This window comes from Dendrobates tinctorius, unplaced genomic scaffold, assembly GCF_039654945.1.
Source record: "Dendrobates tinctorius isolate UK_male_01 unplaced genomic scaffold, ASM3965494v1 ptg000034l, whole genome shotgun sequence".
NCBI lineage: Eukaryota > Metazoa > Chordata > Amphibia > Anura > Dendrobatidae > Dendrobates > Dendrobates tinctorius.
The window spans coordinates 12,495,608-12,520,174 of record NW_027361702.1 but is presented as its reverse complement, the minus strand read 5'-3'; the positions used below and the strand labels follow the sequence as shown (position 1 = coordinate 12,520,174).

The 24,567-nt window shown below is 44.9% G+C and overlaps 1 protein-coding gene across 2 annotated transcripts in view; it reads left to right on the top strand.

The window, feature by feature from the left end:
- The window catches only part of AIFM1 (apoptosis inducing factor mitochondria associated 1), a 62,785-nt gene extending 40,465 nt beyond the window's left edge, over positions 1–22,320 (top strand). For both annotated transcript variants that reach the window (XM_073573107.1, XM_073573106.1), the window contains 4 exons: positions 10,760–10,902; positions 11,380–11,504; positions 18,647–18,846; positions 21,923–22,320. In XM_073573107.1, coding sequence (XP_073429208.1) covers positions 10,760–10,902; positions 11,380–11,504; positions 18,647–18,846; positions 21,923–21,994 — 540 coding nt within the window. In that variant the 3' untranslated portion in view covers positions 21,995–22,320. The remainder of the gene's footprint in view (positions 1–10,759; positions 10,903–11,379; positions 11,505–18,646; positions 18,847–21,922) is intronic.
- Positions 22,321–24,567: the final 2,247 nt, after the last annotated feature.

Sequence of the window (24,567 nt, the reverse complement as noted above, 5' to 3'; positions counted from 1 at the left end):
GGAGGCCCCATTATTCTCTATGTGGAGTGCGGCTCTGCGGGTGGAGGTCAGTGCTGGAGGCTCCATTATTCTCTATGTGGAGTGCGGCTCTGCGGGTGGAGGTCGGTGCTGGAGGCTCCATTATTCTCTATGTGGAGTGTGGCTCTGCGGGTGGAGGTCGGTGCTGGAGGCTCCATTATTCTCTATGTGGAGTGTGGCTCTGCGGGTGGAGGTCGGGGCTGGAGGCTCCATTATTCTCTGTGGAGTGCGGCTCTACGGGTGGAGGTCGGTGCTGGAGGCCCCATTATTCTCTATGTGGAGTGGGGCTCTGCGGGTGGAGGTCAGTGCTGGAGGCTCCATTATTCTCTATGTGGAGTGCGGCTCTGCGGGTGGAGGTCGGTGCTGGAGGCTCCATTATTCTCTATGTGGAGTGCAGCTCTGCGGGTGGAGGTCGGTGCTGGAGGCTCCATTATTCTCTATGTGGAGTGTGGCTCTGCGGGTGGAGGTCGGGGCTGGAGGCTCCATTATTCTCTGTGGAGTGCGGCTCTACGGGTGGAGGTCGGTGCTGGAGGCCCCATTATTCTCTATGTGGAGTGGGGCTCTGCGGGTGGAGGTCAGTGCTGGAGGCTCCATTATTCTCTATGTGGAGTGCGGCTCTGCGGGTGGAGGTCGGTGCTGGAGGCTCCATTATTCTCTATGTGGAGTGTGGCTCTGCGGGTGGAGGTCGGTGCTGGAGGCCCCATTATTCTCTATGTAGAGTGTGGCTCTACGATTCGTGACCCCCGTCACGTGACGAGGGGGGCCCACAGAGTCTGAACTGCCCCGGGCCCTGGCTACCCTTAATCCACCCCTGGGTGCGTGTCCCAGCCAGTGTCAGTACTTGTGACTTCACCTGCTCCGCACACCTCTCGGTGCAGAAATCCGCTGAGCTGGACTTTCCCTTTTAGAGCGGTCATATATCACTAAGTGATATTCCCTTGCTGCACACAAAGGGCATGTTGTGAGGTTATTCTGGTCAGACAATAGAGGGAATAGATTGTCTATAGGTTTAACTAAGCATATCGGGCACTTGCATCATACTAAAGTCTATGTCCTACAAACAAAATAGATTTTTTTCTATTGAGTTATTACAATTCAGTATTGGGCCATTTAACCCTGTTCCTGACCAGACACATTATTTGTAGGGTTTTTGCACTTACAGATTAGCCCCATAATAATAATAATAATAATCATCTTTATTTATATAGCGCCAACATATTCCGCAGCGCTTTACAGTTGAACAGTTTCAAACACAACAGTCATAAGTAATAACGTTAACAATACAATAATTAAAGCGAAATAAGACGACCCTGCTCGTGGGAGCTTACAATCTACAAAGGTGGGGGCGATACAATGCACAGGTTTGTATTTACAGTGATGTATTTGCAATGATGGTCCAGCCATCTTCAGGGGGTGGGGGATAGATGGAGATAGTGAATGGGCTACACACACACAAGCATAAAATGACTTTGACTACTGAATGTGATAGGCCGCTCTGAACAAATGTGTTTTGAGCGAGCGCCTAAAACTATGCAAATTGTGGATGGTCCTAATATCTTGGGGTAGAGCATTCCAGAGGATTGGCGCAGCACGGGAGAAGTCTTGGAGTCGGGAGTGGGAGGTACGGATTAGGGCAGAGGTTAGTCGAAAGTCATTTGCATAGTGCAGTGGTCGGTTAGGCCGGTAGACAGAAAAGAGGGAGGAGATGTAAGGGGGTGCCGCACTGTGGATAGCTTTGTGGGTGAGAATAAGTACTTTGAATTGTATCCTGTAATGAATGGGCAGCCAGTGTAACAACTTAATCACTGACTGTCCTTAGTCTTTCATTGTAGTTATAAAACGGCGATCGGGAATAGGTCTATAGCGCCCCCCAGAGTCCTAAAATATCTGGGGTCTCGTCTACCGGGGTATAATATAAGGGCTGGATTTTCCGGTCCCCGATCATGTGATCGCCGTTATTCAATGAGTAGCAGCAATCACGCAAAACAAAAAGGTGTCCTCTACATGATATAACTTGTCAAAGAAATCATGACCCCAATCACCCCTCAGCCATCCCCCAGGCCCTCCTGCTATGTAACCCGGCTATCCTTTTCCTGTTCATAAAGAAAAATGGTGGGCGCATGCGTAGTACGCCTGCTGAGATCTGTTGGCCAGCACTCGGCAACAGCAGGGAATTTTCTCTCTCACCCATGACAGCATCACGGAGAGAAGGGATCCGCCCTTCAGGGACAGGAACCTACATATAAAAGGGCGGTACCTCTCCTCCGCCTTCAGTTGGGTTCCTGTCCCTGACGGGGGGACCCACAGGACGGTACCTGTTCGTCGTATCCGGATCCGGGGCCGGCCTGACCGGTGCATGGCAGCGGGGAGGCCCCTGCCACGGGAAGGTGCGGTGCCCGAAGCCGCCACTGCTGGGGCCGATACGGGTTGCCAGGTGAGCGGGCGGGAGAGACGTCGGAGCCGCCGCTCCGGAGAGAAGGTCGGGGCTCGCAGGGACCCGGCAAACATGCGGGCGGCGCCATGGTACAGAAGTGTACCAAGATGGCGGCCGCCCCGGAAATAGAAACCGACTTCCAGGTCCCGGGAACGGGCGCATGCGCAGGAGCGCTCTCCCCGGCGAACGCGGTGCATGATGAGAGCGGTGACGTCACAAGCCGGGAAATTTAAAATGGTGGGTCCAGAAACACTCCTCGCTGGAAGCGATCCTGAACAATGGGGGGATAGTGACCAGCAACAGGAGCAGCATGCCAGGCAGCAGCTTAAGCAGCAGCAACACCACCACCATCGCAAGGAACAAGACAGGAATGGCCATTCCAGCAGTCACTCCATGCAGCGCAGCACGTCAGCTGCAAGGAGCAAATCGCCGCAAGGAGACCAGCCTGTACAGGACCTGACTCCATCTCCCGAATCGGTACCTGCAGCCGCATACTTCTGGGTGAGTGATCTCCGTGAATGTTCACCATTGTAATAGAATTCCTTTCCCTTACTAGGTAAAGAAGAAGGGGAAAAAGAAGAACAGGGAATGCCCCACTTGTACTAGACCCCTACCTATATCTTGGGAGAAAAAACTGAGTCTTGTACAAAAGAAGTCCTCTGTCAGGAAACTCTGGATTTCGCTTCTGACCTAAGAGCCGCAATCAAGTCGGAGGTTCAGAGTGCCCTTACATCCCTTAAGCACAGGGGCAAATCAAAAAAGAAAGACACAATAGTGACTTCCCAGTCAGACTCTTCAACGTCGGGAGAAATCGCGTCTAAAACCTCAGAATCCGGTTCCTCAGACGAGGAAAGAGAGGGGCGTCACTGCTTTCCCCTAGAAGAGGTAGACAAGATAGTGAAAGCGGTAAGGTCTACAATGGGGGTGTTGGACCCTAGGCCCGATAAAACAGTCCAGGACTTAATGTTCGGGGGACTAGGCCAGAAAAAGCGGAGAGTGTTCCCGCTAAATGAAAATGTTCAGGGCCTAATCAAAAAAGAATGGGATAAACCGGACAGGAAAAACACCACTGTTCCTTCCCTTAAAAGAAAATATCCCTTTGAGGAAGAGGCATCTACATCCTGGGATAAGGCCCCGAAGCTCGACGTAGCTGTCGCAAAGGCCTCAAAGAAATTCGCCCTTCCCTTTGAGGACATGGGCACCCTCCGGGATCCCCTAGATAAAAAGGTAGATACCTTTCTTAAAGGGGCATGGGAATCAGCTGGAGGTAGCCTCAGCCCAGCCATAGCGGCAACATGTACCTCAAGAGCCCTAATGGTTTGGGTTGACCAACTCGAAAAGCATCTAAGGGAAGTGACGCCACGGGATAAAATCCTAGACTCTATCCCAGCAATAAGGGGAGCAGCTGCCTTCTTAGCGGACTCATCGGCCGATTCAGTTCGGTTGTCCTCCAAGGCAGCAACAATCTCAAACGCAGCCCGTAGAACACTATGGCTTAAAAGTTGGCATGGGGACCTACAAACTAAAATGAAACTGTGCTCAATCCCCTGTGAAGGGAAATTCCTTTTTGGGGAGACGTTAGACGACATCCTCCAGAAAGCGGGGGACAAGAAGAAAGGGTTCCCAAATTTGGGGCCTGCAGCATTTAAAAAGCCCTTTCGGAATAGGAAGTTTTTTCAGAGGAGACCACCGAGGGAACAAAAGTGGGACGACAAGAGAAGAGATAGAGGGTTCCTCTTTGGTAATTCGTCCTGAGACAAAAAGCCCTCTAAGTGACAGTTCGCCCAGGGTGGGGGGAAGGTTAACCCTTTTCCTGCCAGCCTGGAAGAGAATCTCAAACAACACATGGATAGTAAACCTAATCCAGGAGGGCCTAAGAATAGACTTTCTCTCTCTTCCACCTCAAAAGTATGTAATGACTCCGCTGAGATCCAGTACGCAAGAGCAGGAAGCCCTAGAAAGCGAGGTCCTAAGCCTGGTAAAAAAAGGAGTTCTCAAGGAGGTTCCCCTGCAGGAAAGGGGCAGGGGGTTCTACTCCCCTCTTTTCCTGGTGACCAAAACAGACGGCACGTTTCGGACAATCATAAATCTAAGAAAATTAAACAGATACGTCAGGAATCAAAGCTTCAAAATGGAGTCTGTCAGGTCCACCACCAAAATCCTTTTCCCGAACTGCTTCATGACAGTGTTAGATCTCAGCGACGCCTATTATCACGTCCCCATTCACAAAGAGTCCAGGAAATATCTCAGGTTAGCCGTCTCGATAAAGGGCGAGATAAGAGTTCCAGTACAGAGCCTTGCCGTTTGGAATATCGATAGCACCACAGGTCTTTACCAAAATAGTAGCGGAAATGATGGCCCATATAAGGGAGCAAGACATAATAATAATCCCGTATCTAGACGATTTTTTAATAGCAAGCAGCTTGGCTCAAAAATGTTGGGAACAGAGGGACAGGGTGATGAACACTACAGGGCCTGGGCTTGCTCCTAAATCTGAAAGTCAAGGTTGGAGCCCAGCAGAGTGCAGGAATTCTTGGGTCTAACACTGGACTCAAACATTCAAGAGTGCCGCCTCCCAGACCGCAAGAAGGAGAAAATCGCTCAAATTGTAACAAGAGCAATCCAAAATCCCTCCATGACATTAAGGAAAGCTATGTCACTGCTGGGTTCTCTCTCGGCCTGCCTGCCAGCAGTCCAATGGGCTCAGTTACACATGAGAGATCTCCAGTGGGACGTACTAGCCAACCAGTCAGCAGTAGGGGGACACCTAGAGGGTCGTATTACCCTAAATTCAAAAACTACTCATTCCCTAGCCTGGTGGAGAAGCCAAGACAACCTTTCCAAAGGGATCCCCTGGGTAACAAAAATAACACACATAGTTACCATGGACGCAAGTCCCACAGGATGGGGAGCACACATGAACAACGAGGTGGCTCAGGGTGCGTGAGGAGGTCAAGAATTAGAAGCCTCCTCAAACCAGAAAGAGCTCTTATCAGTGGGCTACGCATTAACACACTTCCTACCCTTGCTCCAAGGTCATCATGTCCGCATATTTTCGCACAATCGAGTCACAGCAGCCTATATAAATCATCAGGGGGGAACCAGGTCCCGAGCCCTAATGGACACATCCTCCAGAGTCCTCAAACTAGCAGAGGCAAACCTGCTATCTCTGTCAGCGCTACACATCCAAGGCACGGAGAATCAAAGAGCAGACTTTCTGAGCCGCACCCAATTATGGCAAGGGGAATGGGTCCTAAAGTGGTCCGTTTTTCGGCAGATCGTAAAAATGCGGGGGGCCCCGGACATAGATCTGTTTGCTGACTTCAGAAACAAAAAAGTGAAAACCTTCTGCTCCCTAGACGTCAGGGGGAATCCTCTAGCTCTGGACGCCTTCATGCTCCCATGGACACAGAGCCTAATATATGCCTTTCCACCGATCATGCTTATTCCAGCAGTCCTAAGAAAAGTCAGGGAGGACGGGGAAAGAATGATATTAATAGCCCCCTTCGGGCCCAAAAGAACTTGGTTCTCCTGGTTAAGAATGCTCTCGATAACCGACCCATGGATCCTACCAGATCTCCCGGACCTGCTATCGCAGGGCCCAGTGTTACACCCTCAGGCAGGGAACCTCCATTTAGCTGCATGGAATTTGAGAGGACGCTGATGAGAGATAGAGGTTTTTCCGAGAACCTGATAACTACGTTACAAAAAAGTAGAAAACCGGTTACGATGAGAGCACGTGGAAAAAATTCTTATCCACTTCGGGGGTAAAGGTTCAGGACGGGGTTCACATTGATAAGATCCTAGAATTTCTACAAAGGGGCCTAGAACAGGGTCTAGCGGTCAATACATTAAAGGTGCAAGTAGCGGCTTTAGGCGCCCTTTATAACCATGATGTGGCAGGTAATCCTTGGGTGGCAAGATTTATTAAGGCTGTAACCAGATCTAGGCCAATAGCTAGTCAAAGATTACCATCATGGGACCTGAATCTTGTACTGTCCACACTAATGGGCCCTCCGTTTGAACCTATTCACTCGGCATCCCTAAGAATCCTGTCGTTAAAAACAGTGCTTCTGGTGGCACTAACATCAGCTCGCAGGGTGAGCGATATGCAAGCTTTATCAGCAGGGCCACCTTTCACAAAAATTCTAGCGGATAGACATTTTAAAACCTGACCCGGCCTATCTACCAAAAGTGTCATCACATTTTCATAGGTCCCAAGATGTAGTCCTTCATTCCTTCTGCCCAAATCCTAAAAATAAGGGAGAAGAAAAATTCCACACCTTAGATGTGAAGAGGTGCCTAGTACAGTATCTAGAGGCCACCAAAAAATATAGGAAGGAATGCTCTCTCTTTGTGTGTTACCAGGGACCTCGGAAGGGACTCAAAGCATCTAAGAGTACCCTGGCAAGGTGGATAAGGGATGCGATTGTCCTGGCATACTCATCCAGTGGAAATACCATCCCGGTAGGGTTGAGAGCCCATTCCACAAGAGCGATGGCGACCTCATGGGCTGAAAGTTCTGACGTATCGATAGAACAAATTTGTAAGGCGGCCACCTGGTCATCACCTTCGACCTTTTTTCAGGCACTAACGATTAGATCTAGCCTCTACGTTTGACCTGACCGTCAGGAGAAGGGTCCTTCAGGCGGTGGTCCCTCCCTAAGCTACCAATCTCTGTAATTCTCTCCGTGGTGCTGTCATGGGTGAGAGAGAATAGCTTAGTTACTCACCAATAACGGTGTTTCTCAGCACCCGCTTATTCCCTTCCCCTTCACGAGTGTGGTGAGCATGTTTTACTGTTTGTAGAGTATTTCCGTTTAAGCACGGTGCTTCTGATACATAACAATATTATAATGTTGTGCATATATTTCTGTTTAACTAACCTGGAGACCCTCTGATGCTCTGTAACCAACTGAAGGCGGAGGAGAGGTACCGCCCTTTTATCTGTAGGTTCCTGTCCCTGAAGGGCGGATCCCCTCTCTCTGTGGTGCTGTCATGGGTTCCGAGAAACACCGTTATCGGTGAGTAACTAAGCTATTCCTGTTGGTTCCAGACTTTTGAACACTGTGATAGGCTCTATCACAGTGATTAAAAGTCCAATAATTAGTAAATCATCACTGTTATCCCCTTGCATTGTTTTTTTATTTTATTTATTTCTCTGCCCTTAGGATTGGGGTTGGGCTTAGTATTGGGCTTAGTGTTAGGGTTGGGGTTAGGGTTGTTGTTGGGGTTAGGGTTGTCGTTAGGGTTGGGGTTAGGGTTTTCGTTGGGGTTAGGGTTGTCGTTGGGGTTAGGGTTGTCGTTGGGGTTAGGGTTGTCGTTGGGGTTAGGGTTTTCGTTGGGGTTAGGGTTGTCGTTGGGGTTAGGGTTTTCGTTGGGGGTTAGGGTTTTCGTTGGGGGTTGGGGTTTTCGTTGGGGGTTGGGGTTGTCGTTGGGGGTTGGGGTTGTCGTTGGGGGTTGGGGTTGTCGTTGGGGGTTGGGGTTGTCGTTGGGGGTTGGGGTTGTCGTCGGGGTTGGGGTTGTCGTCGGGGTTGGGGTTTGTCGTCGGGGTTGGGGTTGTCGTCGGGGTTGGGGTTGTCGTCGGGGTTGGGGTTGTCGTTGGGGTTGTCGTCGGGGTTGGGGTTGTCGTCGGGGTTGGGGTTGTCGTCGGGGTTGGGGTTGTCGTGGGGGTTGGGGTTGTCGTTGGGGGTTGGGGTTGTCGTTGGGGGTTGGGGTTGTCGTTGGGGGTTGGGGTTGCGTCGGTGTTGAGATTGGGGTTAGGGTTGGGCTTAGGGTTAGGGTTTTTACAAAAGTATAAAATAAAATGATTATATGACGACTAGCTTTGAACGCAAGTGCTCGCCACTCTACTTTGCGTCTGGTCATCGGGTATGCATAGAGTTTCACGAGTTCTTGAGTGACATGCTCGAGTCCCTGCCCCACATGTTTTGCGACTGTTAGACACCTAAAAAAAACATGGGGATTGCCCAAACTGGAGTAGCGAGCACTTAAATTCAACACTTATGGCAGCCTAATGTTATCAAATTCTGTGTCATGCCTGTCATTTCAAAATCCTCACGAGACACCTAGATAAAATTCTTGAGGGGTGTAGTTTCCAAAATGGGGGTCAGTTGTAGGGAGTTTCTGCGCACCTTAGGGGACGTGCAAATGTGACATCACCCACAATCTACTTCAGACAATCTGTGTTCAAAATTAAAATATTGCTCCTTCCGTCCAAACAGAACTTTTTGTTATTACATGTGGGGCATCGCTGCGCTCAAACTAAAACTGGGTAACAAACTGTAGGGTCTACTTTTTGGTGTTGCCTCTTGCAAAAGTGAAAAATTTGAGGCTAAAGCAAGATTATAGTGGTTAAAATTGAAATTGATTTTTTTCATTCCACTTTGCATTAATTCCTGTGCAGCTCATGAAGAGTTGAAAAACTTCTTTACAACAGTTTTGAAGTATTTGAGGGTTTTTGTTTTAAAATGGCCTCACTTTTTGAGCGTTTCCAATATGAAGGCCCCTCCAGGTCCATTTAAATCTGAATAGGTCCATATAGAAACAGGTTTTGTAGATTTGTTGAAAAAATGAGAAATTGCTGATAAACTTTTAAAGGGAACCTGTCAGGCCCCCCATGGCCCCAGAACCACCGGGGTTATGACTGCATATATAAATTCCCTGCCTAACAGTCCCTGTATTACATTACACACATAAACAGATCTTTAAAAAAAGTATTTCTAAAATCCATTTATGATATGAGGTGCTTGACTATTGGACGGGGGGCGTTAGTGTCCCCAGACTGGTCGGCCCACTTAGCATGTTACAACGCCCCTGTGGGAGTGATAAATGAATTACAAGAGCCGGCGTCATCGCCAGCGCCGTACTTATCTCACACACGCGGCATCTTTCTCCTTTGATTTCTGAAGTCAGGTGTACTCGTTCCATCTTCAGAGAGGCGCACTGCGCGTGATTGGGAGTGCAGAACACGGTGTCGGGCCTTGTAAAAGAAATTTGAATTAATGGTGGTTTTATGTATTCATGCTTTATTTGTTTTTCTGTTATTTGAAAGATTGTGCCCTCCTTAAGGTCTTGCACGAGCATTTCAACATTTAAATACTATTATTTTTTTTTTTTTTAATTTTAAACCCATTTTCCCCCATAATTGGGGCTGATTATTAGCTATTATTATTGGGAAAAGTCAACCTCCTGGCTGCAGAACAGACTCCTAAGACCCAGTAGCTCTTGCACCCTCTCTGCACCTAGCAATCCCATGATCGCTGGGTGCAGAGGAGGCCGTACTTTCTGTTCTGTGTACACAGCTCTTGTTCAGGATGGCAGAAATGGTAATAAACCCTTTCTGCCTTCTGTTTAGCAAGTTCGGTTGTGACTGGTAGCCGGCATCCCGTTCCCTCTACACTATCCAGTGATAGGTTAGAACATTACTGCAAAGTACACGTCGGACCACCCAGATGTTTTAAGACAGTTGGGTGTAATTATACTGCATGATTATCATGCAAGTAGCGCTCATTTTATGATCGTTCAGTGTAAACAGACTGCTGATCGAACAAAACACTTGTTGGGTGCAATGATAATTTGGACCAAAGATGATTGTTCTCTGCAGCACAGGTCCTGTTTACACCAGATGATGCGCTGCTGAGCACAATCTATTTTTCATGGGTCATTTCCTGCGCATCTCATGCAGGTTTGACCAGTCTACATGACTATTTCACCACCGTGTCCCTACTTTTTTTTTCCAGAGCTTCAGATGGAGCCACAAACATGTGTCCCCAATGTAATGTGAACGTAGCCTAAAACCAACTTATCAGAACAACCAGATCCTCTGATTCCTTATTGCAATGAAATGACCCTTTGCTGTACAATGATGGATGGCTATAGATTAGTGTTGAGCCAGCATGCTCAGGTGCCCCCACGACACTCTCATCGCACCTGAGCATGCTCAGATACAGCTATATACAAGCATGTGCAGATACTGCTATATTTGGGATGAAACTGAATGGGAGGAGACATAGATTAGGTATTAGGAAAAACCTTTTGACAGTTAGGGTGATCAATGAGTTAAACAAGCTGCCACGAGAGGTGGTGAGTTCTCTTTCAATGGAAGTCTTCAAACAGAGGCTGGACAGACATCTGTCTGGGATGATTTAATGAATCCTGCTTTGAGCAGGGGATTGGATCAGATGACCTAGGAGGTCCCTTCCAACTCTACGATTCTATGATATGAGCATACTCCCTCAACACTATTGTAGATGTATTGTTTATTATGTACTTCAAATTCCTTGTTATTTTTTTGTATTTTTATAGGCAGGGGACGCGGCCTGCTTCTATGACATTAAGCTTGGCAGGAGACGAGTGGAGCACCACGATCACGCCGTAGTGAGTGGACGTCTTGCGGGAGAAAACATGACTGGAGCCGCTAAACCTTACTGGCACCAATCCATGTTCTGGTAAGTGGTGACACAGAGGAAACGTGTTCAGGAGAAGATAACTGATGTCCGTGGAGCACCGCAGTGATGTGGCATTTTTTTATTTTTCTTTACTATTTTTGTTGTTACAGTTTCTTATTAATGAGTTTTGGATGATCTGGAGAAGTGAAGGGTTTTGCAATTTGTAGCAGTTAAAGGCTGCGTATAATTTCAGGGCAGATCTGGTGCACATTTATTTATACTGATTTTTTTTATCTTGTTTAAAATTTAGCAATTTTATTTAATCTTTCCTTGGTTTTGTGCGGTTAATATTTGGCATCTACAGCGGTAAAGCCCCTCGTTCATGGTGAACATTAGTGAGCGGTTTCATGAATCCTTAGTTTCAGACTTTGTATTTTTATCCAAAAACAAAGATTTTATTTTTTAATGTTTTGTACTAAATGATATAATCCAATAAAATCTTATCTTGAGATTTGCCGTCTTCTGTTTCTCCTTCAGGAGCGACCTGGGTCCTGATGTCGGCTATGAAGCCATCGGCATTGTTGACAGCGCACTTCCTACAGTCGGAGTGTTTGCCAAAGCGACAGAGAAAGACACTCCGAAAAGAGCCGCAGAGGAAAGCGGTAAGGAAGTGATGAGAAAGCAATCAGGAGCACAGTATAGTCAATCCGTTAATCCATCGACCTCGCAGACAATTTTACGTTTTTAATTTTTCTAAAAACTGGACTGAAATGGTGAAAAAAAAAATGCAATTCAACAGTTTTTTTTTTTTTTTTTTCTCTGTCGCTTCATTGGGGGACACAGGAAACCATGGGGAGGACACAGGAAACCATTGGTGTATGGTGCTGCCGCTAGGAGGCTGACACTATGCACAAAGAAAAGTTAGCTCCTCCTCTACAGTATACACCCCACCGACCGGCACTAGGATATTCAGTTTAGCTTGGTGTCAGTAGGAAGTGGACACGGGTCTTTCACTAGGTCCATATCTACCTTGGTTTTCGGCGTTTTCCAGTAACTTCTCTTCTTTTTCAGATGGATCTTGTCCCCTACCTCTGGATGGATACAATGTGAACAGTCACAACTGTACTCTCACATAGAGACTGAGTATGGCGTGTACTGCCACCACTGTATCCTCATATGTCTAGCCGGCAGGACTCCAAGCCCAAACACAGAAGAGTGTTTAGGTGATCAGTTTTTGGTCCTGGCCCCCGTCTCCTTCCGTCTCACCCACCAGAGCCTGTCAGTTTAAGGAGGCATGGACGTCCCTCAGACTTAAATTTTCGGACATCCTCAGGATGGCAAGGCAGATCTCCCTTTCTCACTCTCTCTTTCGTCAGGTTCCAGTCCAGAGGTTTTGGAGGAGAAGATTCAGGTTATGAAGAAAGAAGAGGATAAAGAAAGATCAAGATAAGAAGACATAGAGGAATATGGAGGAAGAGGACAGAAGAGGATGGATAAGTCTTACTGCCCCTCATCTTTTATTCAGGACTCGTAGTTAGATGGGGTTTTTAGTCTATGGGGCCTGTTTTTTACCTTTATTCTGGCTATTGGTGGCGCAGGTTTACCTGTCAGGCACCGCCCTTCCCTGTTCCCAGGACCTCTGCTACTAATTTAGGCCCCGGCTTCAGTGCGGCCTAGTCCTGTGATTTGACCCCGCTCCTTTCTCAGCTAACTCCGCCCACTCCTGGCACCATTGAGAGTTTTTTTTCCCATCTGCCTCTTGCTCTGGCGATTAGCTCCGCCCCTTTCTTCCCTCAGTGAGCTGGCTTTTCAGCCCACGCCCACCCTTCTTTCTCTGCAGCTCATCGTCTGCACGCCCTTTCCTGGCACTGCCAGCCCACCTCCCCCTCTCTATGGCCGTCATTTTCCTGCAGCTGCAACCCGGAAGGTGACTCATCTCTGTAGGACCTGCAGCACCATCAGTTAGTGGGTCTGCTTCTTATCATGCCTAACTCTAAAGGAGAACGCTCTTGCCCCCCTGCTTCCTCTTCTTTGTTCTTTGTCTGCTCTTCATGTTAATGTAAACTCCTTTCAAGTCAGTCCTCCACCTTCTGTCAGCACTGCAGCGACCCCAACCCCCCCCTCCCGTGCCTGCTACCCGGGAGTCCCCTACTGCCCCAGGAGAGAGTGGTGCCCCTATCCCAGTGTTGACTACCTCTCTGCTGCAATCTGTCACGCATCTCTCCAGAGTGTCCCAGATCCTGGTGTCCGTTCTTGACGGATTGTCCGTTCCTAGCAGATCGCAGGACTCTCCGGCTGTGCCTACCAGCAAGGACCATAATAGATCTAGACAGGAGCGTCGCTCTTCTTTCTCCCGCTCCCTTTCTCCCCCTGGCCTCCGCCAGCGGGCATCTTTTTCTCGGTCCTCTTCCCCAGAGTCAGTTGTGGTGGTTTCGGATGTACTGTCTGAGGATTACTCATACCCGGATTCTCACCAGACCTCTGATAGGAGAAACATGGTCCAGACTTTTTAACATCGCACTACGGAACCCACAGAACAGGCGGTTTTGTTAAGACGGTCGAGATCAGCTCCTAAAGTCTTTGCACCTCATAGAGAATTTGAGGAGCTAGTCTCCAGGGAACAGAACAACCTGACCAGCCGCTTTCAAAGAGGGAAGCGCCTCGGTATCCTATATCCCTTCTCCCCTGATCTCACTGAGAACTGGACCACTTCTTCCACCAATACGGTCCTTCCAGGACCTGGTCAGGGCGATGTGCGTTTATCTGACCGACTCTTTCTTTATTTTTACTAAGGGTGCGCACTAGGGTGACCGCAAAAAATCGATGTCGGAATTTTGTCCGTCTGGACCCCACAAAACGATTCCCCTTTCCACATATTGAGAGAGCCAAAATTTGAGCTCGATCAAACGACGTTAACCCGTGCCGCTCGTCGCTCAAAGTTTGAAAAAATCCAAATTGAGGTATTTTAAGATTTAGGTATTTTGCATAGTCTGTTAGACTATAAAGAATGTGACAACAACATTGCAGAAATAGCCCTGACCAAATTTTCGAACCATTTGTGGTATTTGAATGCAGAGTTGGTGGGATTATCGTTTTTTGATCCCACCATTACAGACAATGAAAAGTTGTTAATGGCTAATAAATTGCTCAGTAGCACAGATGAACCATCAGAGCACGCTAGGGTTGTAAATCCAAAAGTTAGGAAAGAAAAATTAAAAGAGGTAGGAAGTAACCGACTTTAACGACCTTCTGACAAAAGATGAAGAACAAAAGCAATATGTCCTGCAAGTTGTAAGCAAATGCCGAGCATTATATTCTGACGTTTCAAAAACTACTTTAACAAAAGCTCTAGAATAGATTAGATAACTATGTAAAATTATCAACTCATGTAGGTTAGCGTGCTCTGATGGTTCATCTGTGCTACTGAGCAATTTATTAGCCATTAACAACTTTTCATTGTCTGTAATGGTGGGATCAAAAAACGATAATCCCACAAGATTGTGACATTTTTTCCCCCCCATATGAGATCCGGTCACCCTAGTGCGCACTGAGGCCTTCCGGCCTCCGGAGCAACGATTGCTCGCTGGATCCAGTCGGCAATTTGGAGGCATACCAGGTCAGAGCAGAATGCCTTTTGCTGGGTTTAAGGCACTCTAACCGGGCAGTAGGGACCCCCCGCGGTACACCATAGGTCCTTCGCCCGGCTTCTCTGCAGTGCGGCAACCTGGTCCTCCATCCACATGTTCATCAAATTTTACATCGTCCATACCTACGTTTTGGCGGTTGCCAGTTTAGGTAAAAGGATCTTGCAGGCTGCAGTCATGGGTTCTCCGACCTGAATAGAGTCTCTGCTGTTCCCTCCCCTTGGGTACTGCTTTGGGACGTCCCATGGTTTGCTTTGTCCCCCAATGAAGCAATTGAGAAAACAGGATTTTTGGTTGCTTACTGTAAAATCTGTTTCTTGGAGCCTTCATTGGGGGTCACAGCACCCTCCCAAGTTTAACAGCTCTCTTTACTATGTTATATTGTTACAGTTTGAGTTTGTGTGTTTTTCTTTCTCTTTTACATATTATTTCTCGTACTGCTTTCTCACTAACTGATTATCCTAGTGCCGGTTGGTGGGGTGTACACTGTGAAGGAGGAGCTAACTTTTTTGTGCATAGTGGCAGCATCCTAGCGGCAGCAGCATACACCCATGGTTTCCTGTGTCCCACAATGAAGATTTTTAGCAACCAAAAATCCTGTTTTGCAGTGCCCATTGTGTGGTAGCCATGACTCTCCAGGTCACAACAATTTCAGCGATATAAAATGTGTATACTTTTTTTTTTATGTACAGTGGGTAAGGAAAGTATTCAGACCCCTTTAAATTTTTCACTTTGTTTCATTGCATCCATTTGGTAAATTCAAAAATTTTCATTTTTTTTCCTCATTAATGTACACTCTGCACCCCATCTTGACTGGGGAAAAAAACAGAAATATAGAAATTTTTAGCAAATTAATTAAAAAAAAAAAAAGAACTGAAATATCACATGGTCATAAGTATTCAGACCCTTTGCTCAGACACCCATATTTAAGTCACATGCTGTCCATTTCCTTATGATCCTCCTTGAGATGATTCTACTTTCATTGGACTCCAGCTGTGTTTAATTGGACTTGATTTGTAAAGGCACACACCTGTCTATATAAGATCTCACAGTGCATGTCAGACCAAATGAGAATCATGAGGTCAAAGAAACTGGCCAAAGAATTGTGGCAAGGCACAGATTTGACCAAGGTTACAAAAGAATTTCTGCTGTACTCAAAGTTCCTAAGAGCACAGTGGCCTCCATAATCCATAAATGGAAGAAGTTTAAGATCACCAGAAGTCTTCCTAGACCTGGCCATCCAGCCAAACTTCGCAATCGTGGGAGAAGTGCCTTGGTGAGAGGTAAAGAAGAACCCCAAGATCACTATGGCTGAGCGCCAGAGATGCAGTAGAGAGATGGGAGAAAGTTCCACGAAGTCAACTATCACTGCAGCCCTACACCAGTTGGGCCTTTACGGCAGAGTAGCCCTACGGAAGCCTCTCCTCAGTGCCAGACATATGAAAGCCCGCATAGTTTGCTAAAAAACACATGAAAGTCTCCCAGACTATGAGAAATAAGATTCTCTGGTCTGATGAGATGAAGATAGAACTTTTTGGTGATAATTCTAAGCAGTATGTGTGGAGAAAACCAGGCACTGCTCATCACCTGCCCAATACAATCCCAACAGTGAAACGTGGTGGCAGCATCATGCGATGGGGGTGTTTTTCAGCTGCAGGGACAGGACGATTGGTTGCAATTGAAGGAAACATGAATGCGGCCAAGTACAGACATATCCTGGATGAAAACCTCTTCCAGAGTGCTCTGGACCTCAGACTTGGCCGAAGGTTCACCTTCCAACAAGACAGTGACCGTAAGCACACAGCTAAAATAACAAAGAAGCGGCTTCAGAACAACTCAGTGACCATTCTTGGCTGGCCCAGCCAGAGCCCTGACCTAAACCCAATTGAGCATCTCTGGAGAGACCTGAAAATGGCTGTCCACCAATTTTCACCATCCAACCTGACAGAACTGGAGAGGATCTGCAAGGAAGAATGGCAGAGGATCCCCAAATCCAGGTGTGAAAAACTTGTTGCATCATTCCCAAGAAGACTCATGGCTGTACTAGCTCAAATGGGTGCTTCTGCTCAATACTGAGCAAAGAGTCTGAATACTTATGACCATGTGATGTTTCGGTTTTTCTTTTTTAATAAATTTGCAAAAATTTCTACATTTGTTTTTTTTTAGTCAAGATGGGGTGCAGAGTGTACATTAATGAGAAAAAAATGAACTTTTTTGAATTTACCAGATGGCTGCAATGAAACAAAGAGTGAAAAATTTAAAGGGGTCTGAATACTTTAAGTACCCACTATATATATATATATATAACAAAAAAAAAAAGTATACATGTTTTGTATTGCTGAAATTGTTGTGATCTGGAGAATTATGGTTACTACTAGTGATGAACGAGTATACTCGTCGCTTGGGTTTTCCCGAGCATGCTCGGGTGATCGAGTATTTTGGCGTGCTCGGAAATTTTGTTTCTGTCGCCTCAGCTGCATGGTTTGCAGCTGCTGGATAGCCTGAATACATGTGGGGATTGCCTGTTTGTTAGGGAATTCCCACGTGTATTCAGGCTGTCCAGCAGCCATAAATCATGCAGCTGAGGCGACAGAAACTAAATCTCCGAGCACGCCAAAAAACTCGGAGGACATCTGAGCATGCTCGGGAAAACCCGAGCTACAAGTAAACTCGCTCATCACTAGTTACTACACAATGGGCACTATGAAACAGGATTTTTGGTTGCTTACCATTGCTTCATTGGGGGACAGAGGAAACCATGGGGTGTATGGTGCTGCCTTTAGGAAGCTGACACTATGCACAATTAGGTGTTTTTTTTAAGTCGTCTACTATGTGGGTTGTTTTTTTGTTTTTATTTAATTAGATGGGCTGGATTTTATCAATGCAGTAATATTGTGGATTGTGTATCTTTTAAATGGGGGAAAAAGGGGATGATACAAATTTTTTTTGTTTATTGTCTTTTTTCATTTTGAGAGTTTAAAAATTTAATTTTTTGCTTATATTTGCATTACAGTAAATATGAAGAGAGACCTGATTTAGTTTGAGTTAATTGTTTACGACAGGTTGGCTGCTTTTATCTCCCCCCCACTAAAAATTACAGATGGCAGACCAGGCGATCCTTAAAGACTATATATAATGCTCCCTTAGTGCCATATACCTGTCCCCAGACATATGTTATATGTAGAGATATAATTACTAAATTTGGCCTTTATACCCCAGGTGAAAGGCAAAGATTTAATTGAGGGTTCCACGTTGATGTCTGCCATTTTCTGTAATACTCATGATATCTGTTACTTTTTATGTACATTTGCTCCACACGGATCAGAGTGACAACAAAAAATGAACGACCAACAGCAAAAAAAACCCTAAAAGATAATATTTTATTGGTATACATCATAAAATGAACGCCCCCTGAGGAAGGAGCTGCCCTGCTCCGAAACGCGCGTCGGGGTTAGCCTGCGTGTCTGTCTCCCATCCATTCAGGTAACGCTGTTATACTCTATACATGCCACTACTTTGGTTCTCTATTCATTTATCTGCAGTGGGTCAGGTCGGTCCATATGGATGTTTATGCACACTGGTGCTGTATATATGCTTTATTGCCTCTAGGTGACTGACAGACCAACTGTAGGGATTGTGTGATTTTTATGTGATTATTGTTACCATATGCTATTGGCCGTTATTTGATGGCCATATGACTAATGTTAACTGCCTTTTGAAGAACCAATTATGGCTAATTTGATTCTTTGAAATATGATTCCTGTATGGTGTAGACAACATGCATGGCTTTTTTCGCCATTTTTATGCCTTTTGACCCCCCTTTACATGTGAACCTGTGTTCATTTTATGATGTATACCAATAAAATATTATTATCTTTTAGGGTTTTTTTGGCTGTTGGTCGTTCATTTTTTGTTGTTGCTATTCAATTTTGACAGTTACCCTTTACAGTCCTGCATATATATATGTGTCCTATAGGGTTATTTTACATCATTTCTATTATGTAGCCTGGTTTCCTGGCTACAATTTTAACACATATATATATTATGCGTATCACAATCTTATCATACGGATCAGAGTGAATAGTAAAATCTTTTCAATCTGACAGATATATCCCATATAACTAGTGATTATATTAAGTGGCTGTCACTGTATGATGTAGGCACTGGGATCCGCTCCGAGAGTGATGATCAAGGTGCGGTGCTACCAGTGAGCGACGGCGCTGCCACTACTCCTTCGCTTCCCTCTCCAGCACAGCAGGGAGATTCTTATGGAAAGGGAGTTGTCTTCTACCTTCGAGATAATGTGGTGGTAGGCATTGTGCTCTGGAACGTCTTCAACCGCATGCCGATCGCACGCAAGGTATGACTGAAAGCAGTTGGAGGGTTTAATTTTATTTTGCCTGTCATTCGGGAATAATGGACACAACATTTTATTGATTATTGTGAATTATTTTATTTATTTTCCAATAAAAAAAGTAAAAAAAAAAAAAAAATCAGGCTGATAAAACACAAAGTAATTTGCGGTTTCTTTCAGGGTCCACACCATCATTATTACTTTACACATTATCACACTAATCCCTCAACCTCCATCATGTATCTAAGAGCATTCGCACTGGCTCTGATTTTTAAGCCTCCTTTTTTCTGACTCTGGTTCTGTTTTAACAGTGTTCTGTATCTTTTTACAAGACTGCTCTCAAATGCTTCTCTCTATACATATGCTCAATTCAACATTCAACCTGCTGTTTCTCATGGGCTTTCACTTGACCTCCCCTTACTATAGTTTACTTCACCCTTTCCAGTTCAGTCCAGGACTGTATGATAAGCCTAAAGGACAGCAAGAACTGACTGTAGCTAGATAACAGCACCCAATGGATATTTTAGTTGCTCCTTGGTTTATGGGAACCACCTTAACCGACCACTGGTTCCTCAATGGGATATTTGCCACAACCTGTTCAGACTTTGTTTAAAGTTAATGCGCAAGCCAACCTAATAAATATATCTGCCAACCGTGCCCAAGCATTAACCCATACAGCATACCTGCAGGCCAACCGATTCCATCACCAAACCGTTAGCAATTCCCTAGTTCACCAGCCACTCCATGAATAGTACTCTAAAATGAAATATCAAAAAAGAGACACAAATTCCATATAAAAAGCAATAAAAATGCACTGAAAAAGTACCTAATGTTGCAGAAAATCTGCCACTCCTCTCTTGTTCACTACTGCTTTCATTTTATATCCCCCCCTTCTGCCTGAAAGCAGAAGGAAAAACTTACTCATCCCTAGAGATCTGTTACTGCCTAATTTTTACTCTCGTAAAACTGTTTCAAAAATCCCTCTTATAAGGGCTTTTCACTGCCCCATGGTGGCCCAGCATGTCCCCTCCACTTCGCTTCACCGGCCAGCACTAGTCGTTTTCTAACCCTAGCACAATTTGTTTTTACTGTAAATGTCCACCAGAATACTCTTCTTTTTGCCCAGACATAGAGTACCGTGCCTCATCCTCCAGTATTCCTACAAAACTCAAGCCGTATACAGTTAGGTACATATATATTTGGACAGAGACAACATTTTTCTAATTTTGGTTCTAGACATTACCACAATGAATTTTAAACAAAACAATTCAGATGCAGTTGAAGCTCAGACTTTCAGCTTTCCTTTGAGGGTATCCACATTAAAATAGGATGAAGGGTTTAGGAGTTTCAGCTCCTTAACATGTGCCACCCTGTTTTTAAAGAGACCAAAAGTAATTGGACAATTGACTCCAAGGCTATTTCATGGACAGGTGTGGGCAATCTCTTCATTATGTCATTCTCAATTAAGCAGATGAAAGGCCTGGAGTTGATTTGAGGTGTGGTGCTTGCATTTGTAAGGTTTTGCTGTGACGGAAACAAGCGGTCAAAGGAGCTCTCCATGCAGGTGAAACAAGCCATCCTTAAGCTGCAAAAACAGAAAAAAACCATCCGAGAAATTGCTACAACATTAGGAGTGGCAAAATCTACAGTTTGGGAAAGAAAGAAAGCAAGCACTGGTGAACTCATCAATGCAAAAAGACCTGGGCGCCCACTGAAGACAACAGTGGTGGATGATCGCAGAGCAATCTCCATGGTGAAGAGAAACCCCTTCACAACAGCCAACCAAGTGAACAACACTCTCCAGGAGGTAGGCGTATCAATATCCAGATCTACCATAAAGAGAAGACTGCATGAAAGTAAATACAGAGGGTTCACTGCACGGTGCAAGCCACTCATAAGCATCAAGAATCAAAAGGCTAGACTAGACTTTGCTAAAAAAAACATCTAAAAAAGCCAGCACAGTTCTGGAAGAACATTCTTTGGACAGATGAAACCAAGATCAACCTCTACCAGAATGATGGAAAGAGAAAAGTATGGCGAAGGCCTGGTACAGCTCATGATCCAAAGCATACCACATCATCTGTAAAACACGGCGGAGGCAGTGTGATGGCTTGGGCATGCATGGCTGCCAGTGGCACTGGGTCACTAGTGTTTATTGATGATGTGACACAGGACAGAAGCAGCAGAATGAATTCTGAGGTATTCAGAGCCATACTGTGTGCTCAGATCCAGCCAAATGCAGCCAAACTGATTGGTCGTCGTTTCATGCTACAGATGGACAATGACCCAAAACATAAAGCCAAAGCAACCCAGGAGTTTATTAAAGCAAAGAAGTGGAATATTCTTGAATGGCCAAGTCAGGCACCTGATCTCAACCCAATTGAGCAAGCATTTCACTTGTTAAAGACTAAACTTCAGACAGAAAGGCCCACAAACAAACAGCAACTGAAAACCACCGCAGTGAAGGCCTGGCAGAGCATCAAAAAGGAGGAAACACAGCGTCTGGTGATGTCCATGAGTTCAAGACTTCAGGCAGTCATTGCCAACAAAGGGTTTTCAACCAAGTACTAGAAATGAACATTTTATTTACAGTTATTTATTCTGTCCAATTACTTTTGGTCACTTTTAAAAACAGGGTGGCACATGTTAAGGAGCTGAAACTCCTATACCTTTCATCCAATTTTAATGTGGATACCCTCTAATGAAAGCTGAAAGTCTGAACTTCAACTGCATCTGAATTGTTTTGTTTAAAATTCATTGTGGTAATGTCTAGAACCAAAATTAGAAAAATATCGTCTGTCCAAATATATATATGGACCTAGCTGTATACACAGTGGGGCACGACATATGTACATGGTGTAGTCAATAATAACTAAATAGTCATTAAAGGAACAGTTAACTTTTGCCCATGTATTCTTTTTTGTTAAAACTTCTTGTACATGAAGGAAGGCAGGTACAGTATGTTCGCTGCATATATAGGTATCTTAATACTTTGCTGCCCATTTTCATCATTTGTAATGTTCAGATGGACCTCTGGATCTACCATCTATCTTCATTGTGTGCCTGTGATTTACCTTTACAGATAATTAAGGATGGTGAGCATCATGCCGACTTGAATGAAGTAGCTAAACTCTTTAACATCCATGAGGAATAAATGGTTTGATGAATGTTAAGAAAAAATAAATCAAGCTCATAAAAAAAAAAGGAATGGAACTCAATTGCGCCTCTCGACATTTCAGTCTGGTCACATCAGAAGTCATCAGAAGCTATCTTGATTTCTGTAGAACATCCAGTCTAGCCAATGTATAGATTGAAGGAACAAATCTGCCCTTGTGCAATACATCGTGATAAAAATGATGGCTGTAAATGTTTTCATGTATGATTGATCTTTTCTGTGGTTAAGTAAAGAAATCTGAAAATGTTCTTGTTTGAGGACTGTATAAATTATGAATCATTTGTAATAAAGGTTTTGGAAATTTATCCACAAGATGCAAATAGCTTCTTTTGTGTGAGTGAAATGTGGAAATCTAAGATCATGGCTGTTATTACGGGCTTCAGTCACAACCAAAAAAGTACAGAAACTGCTCACTGGGATGCTCCAGGAGTAACGGGACCACGTTAGAGTTTGCAGAAGACGATGGTCCATCATTCCAGAAACACTTGAGACTTTATGAAGTAAAATACAAATCACAGAATCCATCCGTACACAATTCATGCACTTGGTACTTGTAGCCACAGCCGAGCATTACCTGTTCACCTCATGGAGGCGAATTATATCGTAACTACATGTGCAACAAAGAATAATGACAATGAATTAGGCATAAAATACCAAGGTATACATATTAGTCCTTAGAACCCAACACCAACTATGGGTACATTCCGCAAGGATAAATGAACACTAAATGCCACTAAAAGGAATAACCAAATGGCACAAGGAATGTAGAGTACAAAATATACACAGTTTTATTCATATTAGAATTCATATATCATACAATCACATATAGATGCCTCAAATTATCAAAAAGCCGCTGGATACATGGACAGAATAAATCACTACATTATTAAAAGTAAACCAATAATGGTGCTACACTATGGCATATAGTACCCGCATAACTATAAGTGAGACCGCTATAGACCAGATTATAATAAGTGCCCCAACTGACACATTACTCCTAAATTTAGTACCTGGACCTAACAGAAGCGGATTACATTCTCAGCAATTCAGGGCAAGCCATAACAACTGCTACCAAATGTGGAGTTAATAATACCTGTATATTATGTGTCCACGCTATCACCGTGATCTACCCCGACGTGCGTTTCGCCTCTTCCGGGGGCATGACCACAGGGAGGCTGGAAGTCCCTATAAATCACCGATGACCAATCAAAAGGGCCATAACAGTCCACCGCTAAATAGCAGAAGGTATATGAACAAAGGCGGCTCACCCATTGGTTGGCGACGTATGTGTGGATAGTAGGCGTGGAGTACAGCGGCGCATCCGGCGCCGAGACCGCACCTCACAGAGCCACCCACTTCCGGACAATGGGCCGCTGACAACCGGGCGGAAGTTCAGCGACTCCATTTTTGAGCCGGAACCAGGAAGCTCAGGGCGATCCAGGCAGCGCATGCGCACATACACCTGCCGTGAAAAGAGTGTCTAAATGAGAAAAGTGTCTAAAGTGCGACGTGCATAGCTAGAGCCACATTAATGAAATAAGCAGAGGCTCAGGGCGATCCAGGCAGCGCATGTGCATATACCTGCCGTAAAAAATGTTTTGCCCCTGGAAGGTCTAGGTACTAAATTTAGGAGTAATGTGTCAGTTGGGGCACTTATTGTAATATGGTCTTTAGCGGTCTCACTTATAGTTATGCAGGTACTATATGCCATAGTGTAGCACCATTATTGGTTTACTTTTAATAATGTAGTGATTTATTCTGTCCATGTATCCAGCGGCTTTTTGATAATTTGAGGCATCTATATGTGATTGTATGATATATGAATTCTAATATGAATAAAATTGTGTATATTTTGTACTCTACATTCCTTGTTCCATTTGGTTATTCCTTTTAGTGGCATTTAGTGTTCATAAAGTACCAAGGGTTGGATTGATGCCGTGATCTTTATTATTAGTGCCTCAGAATTATGTTAAGTAATTTTTTTTTCCAGATCTATAATGTGTTACTTAATATGGGTACATCAAGTTTTGGCTTCTGTGTTCTGTATTCCTTGGATTTTGAATGCGGCCTATAACTTTTATTGGAATTCTGGAGCTTCTTGTCTTGTTCTGCTCTTGAGGCTTGGACTCATTTTTTAAACAATCACACCCTGATAGGCCTCTGGAGACCCGTACAGATGCTTAAGATTAACCATGGTTTTCAATTGTTCTTTATCACCATTTAACACTAAAGCAAATCTTACTCTGATTGGGATGCCAGCTCAGTAAAAGAAGCCCATTTCTGGCAGAAATTCATGGAAAATATATATGCTTTCAAGCGTGCAAGGCATGTGAAAAGTTTCACGTGCCTTGAAATGTATAATATTTCAATACGGGGGGGGGGGGGAATTCCATGATTCAGAGATCTAAATAACTACTATATTATAGTCATAGTGTTGGCTGATAACATGGCTGACTGCACTTGCCACAAGGGACACTCATTGCAGAGTTGTACAGCTTTCAAACTAACTTAAGCCCCCGTTACACACTGCGATATCGCTAGCAATATCGCTG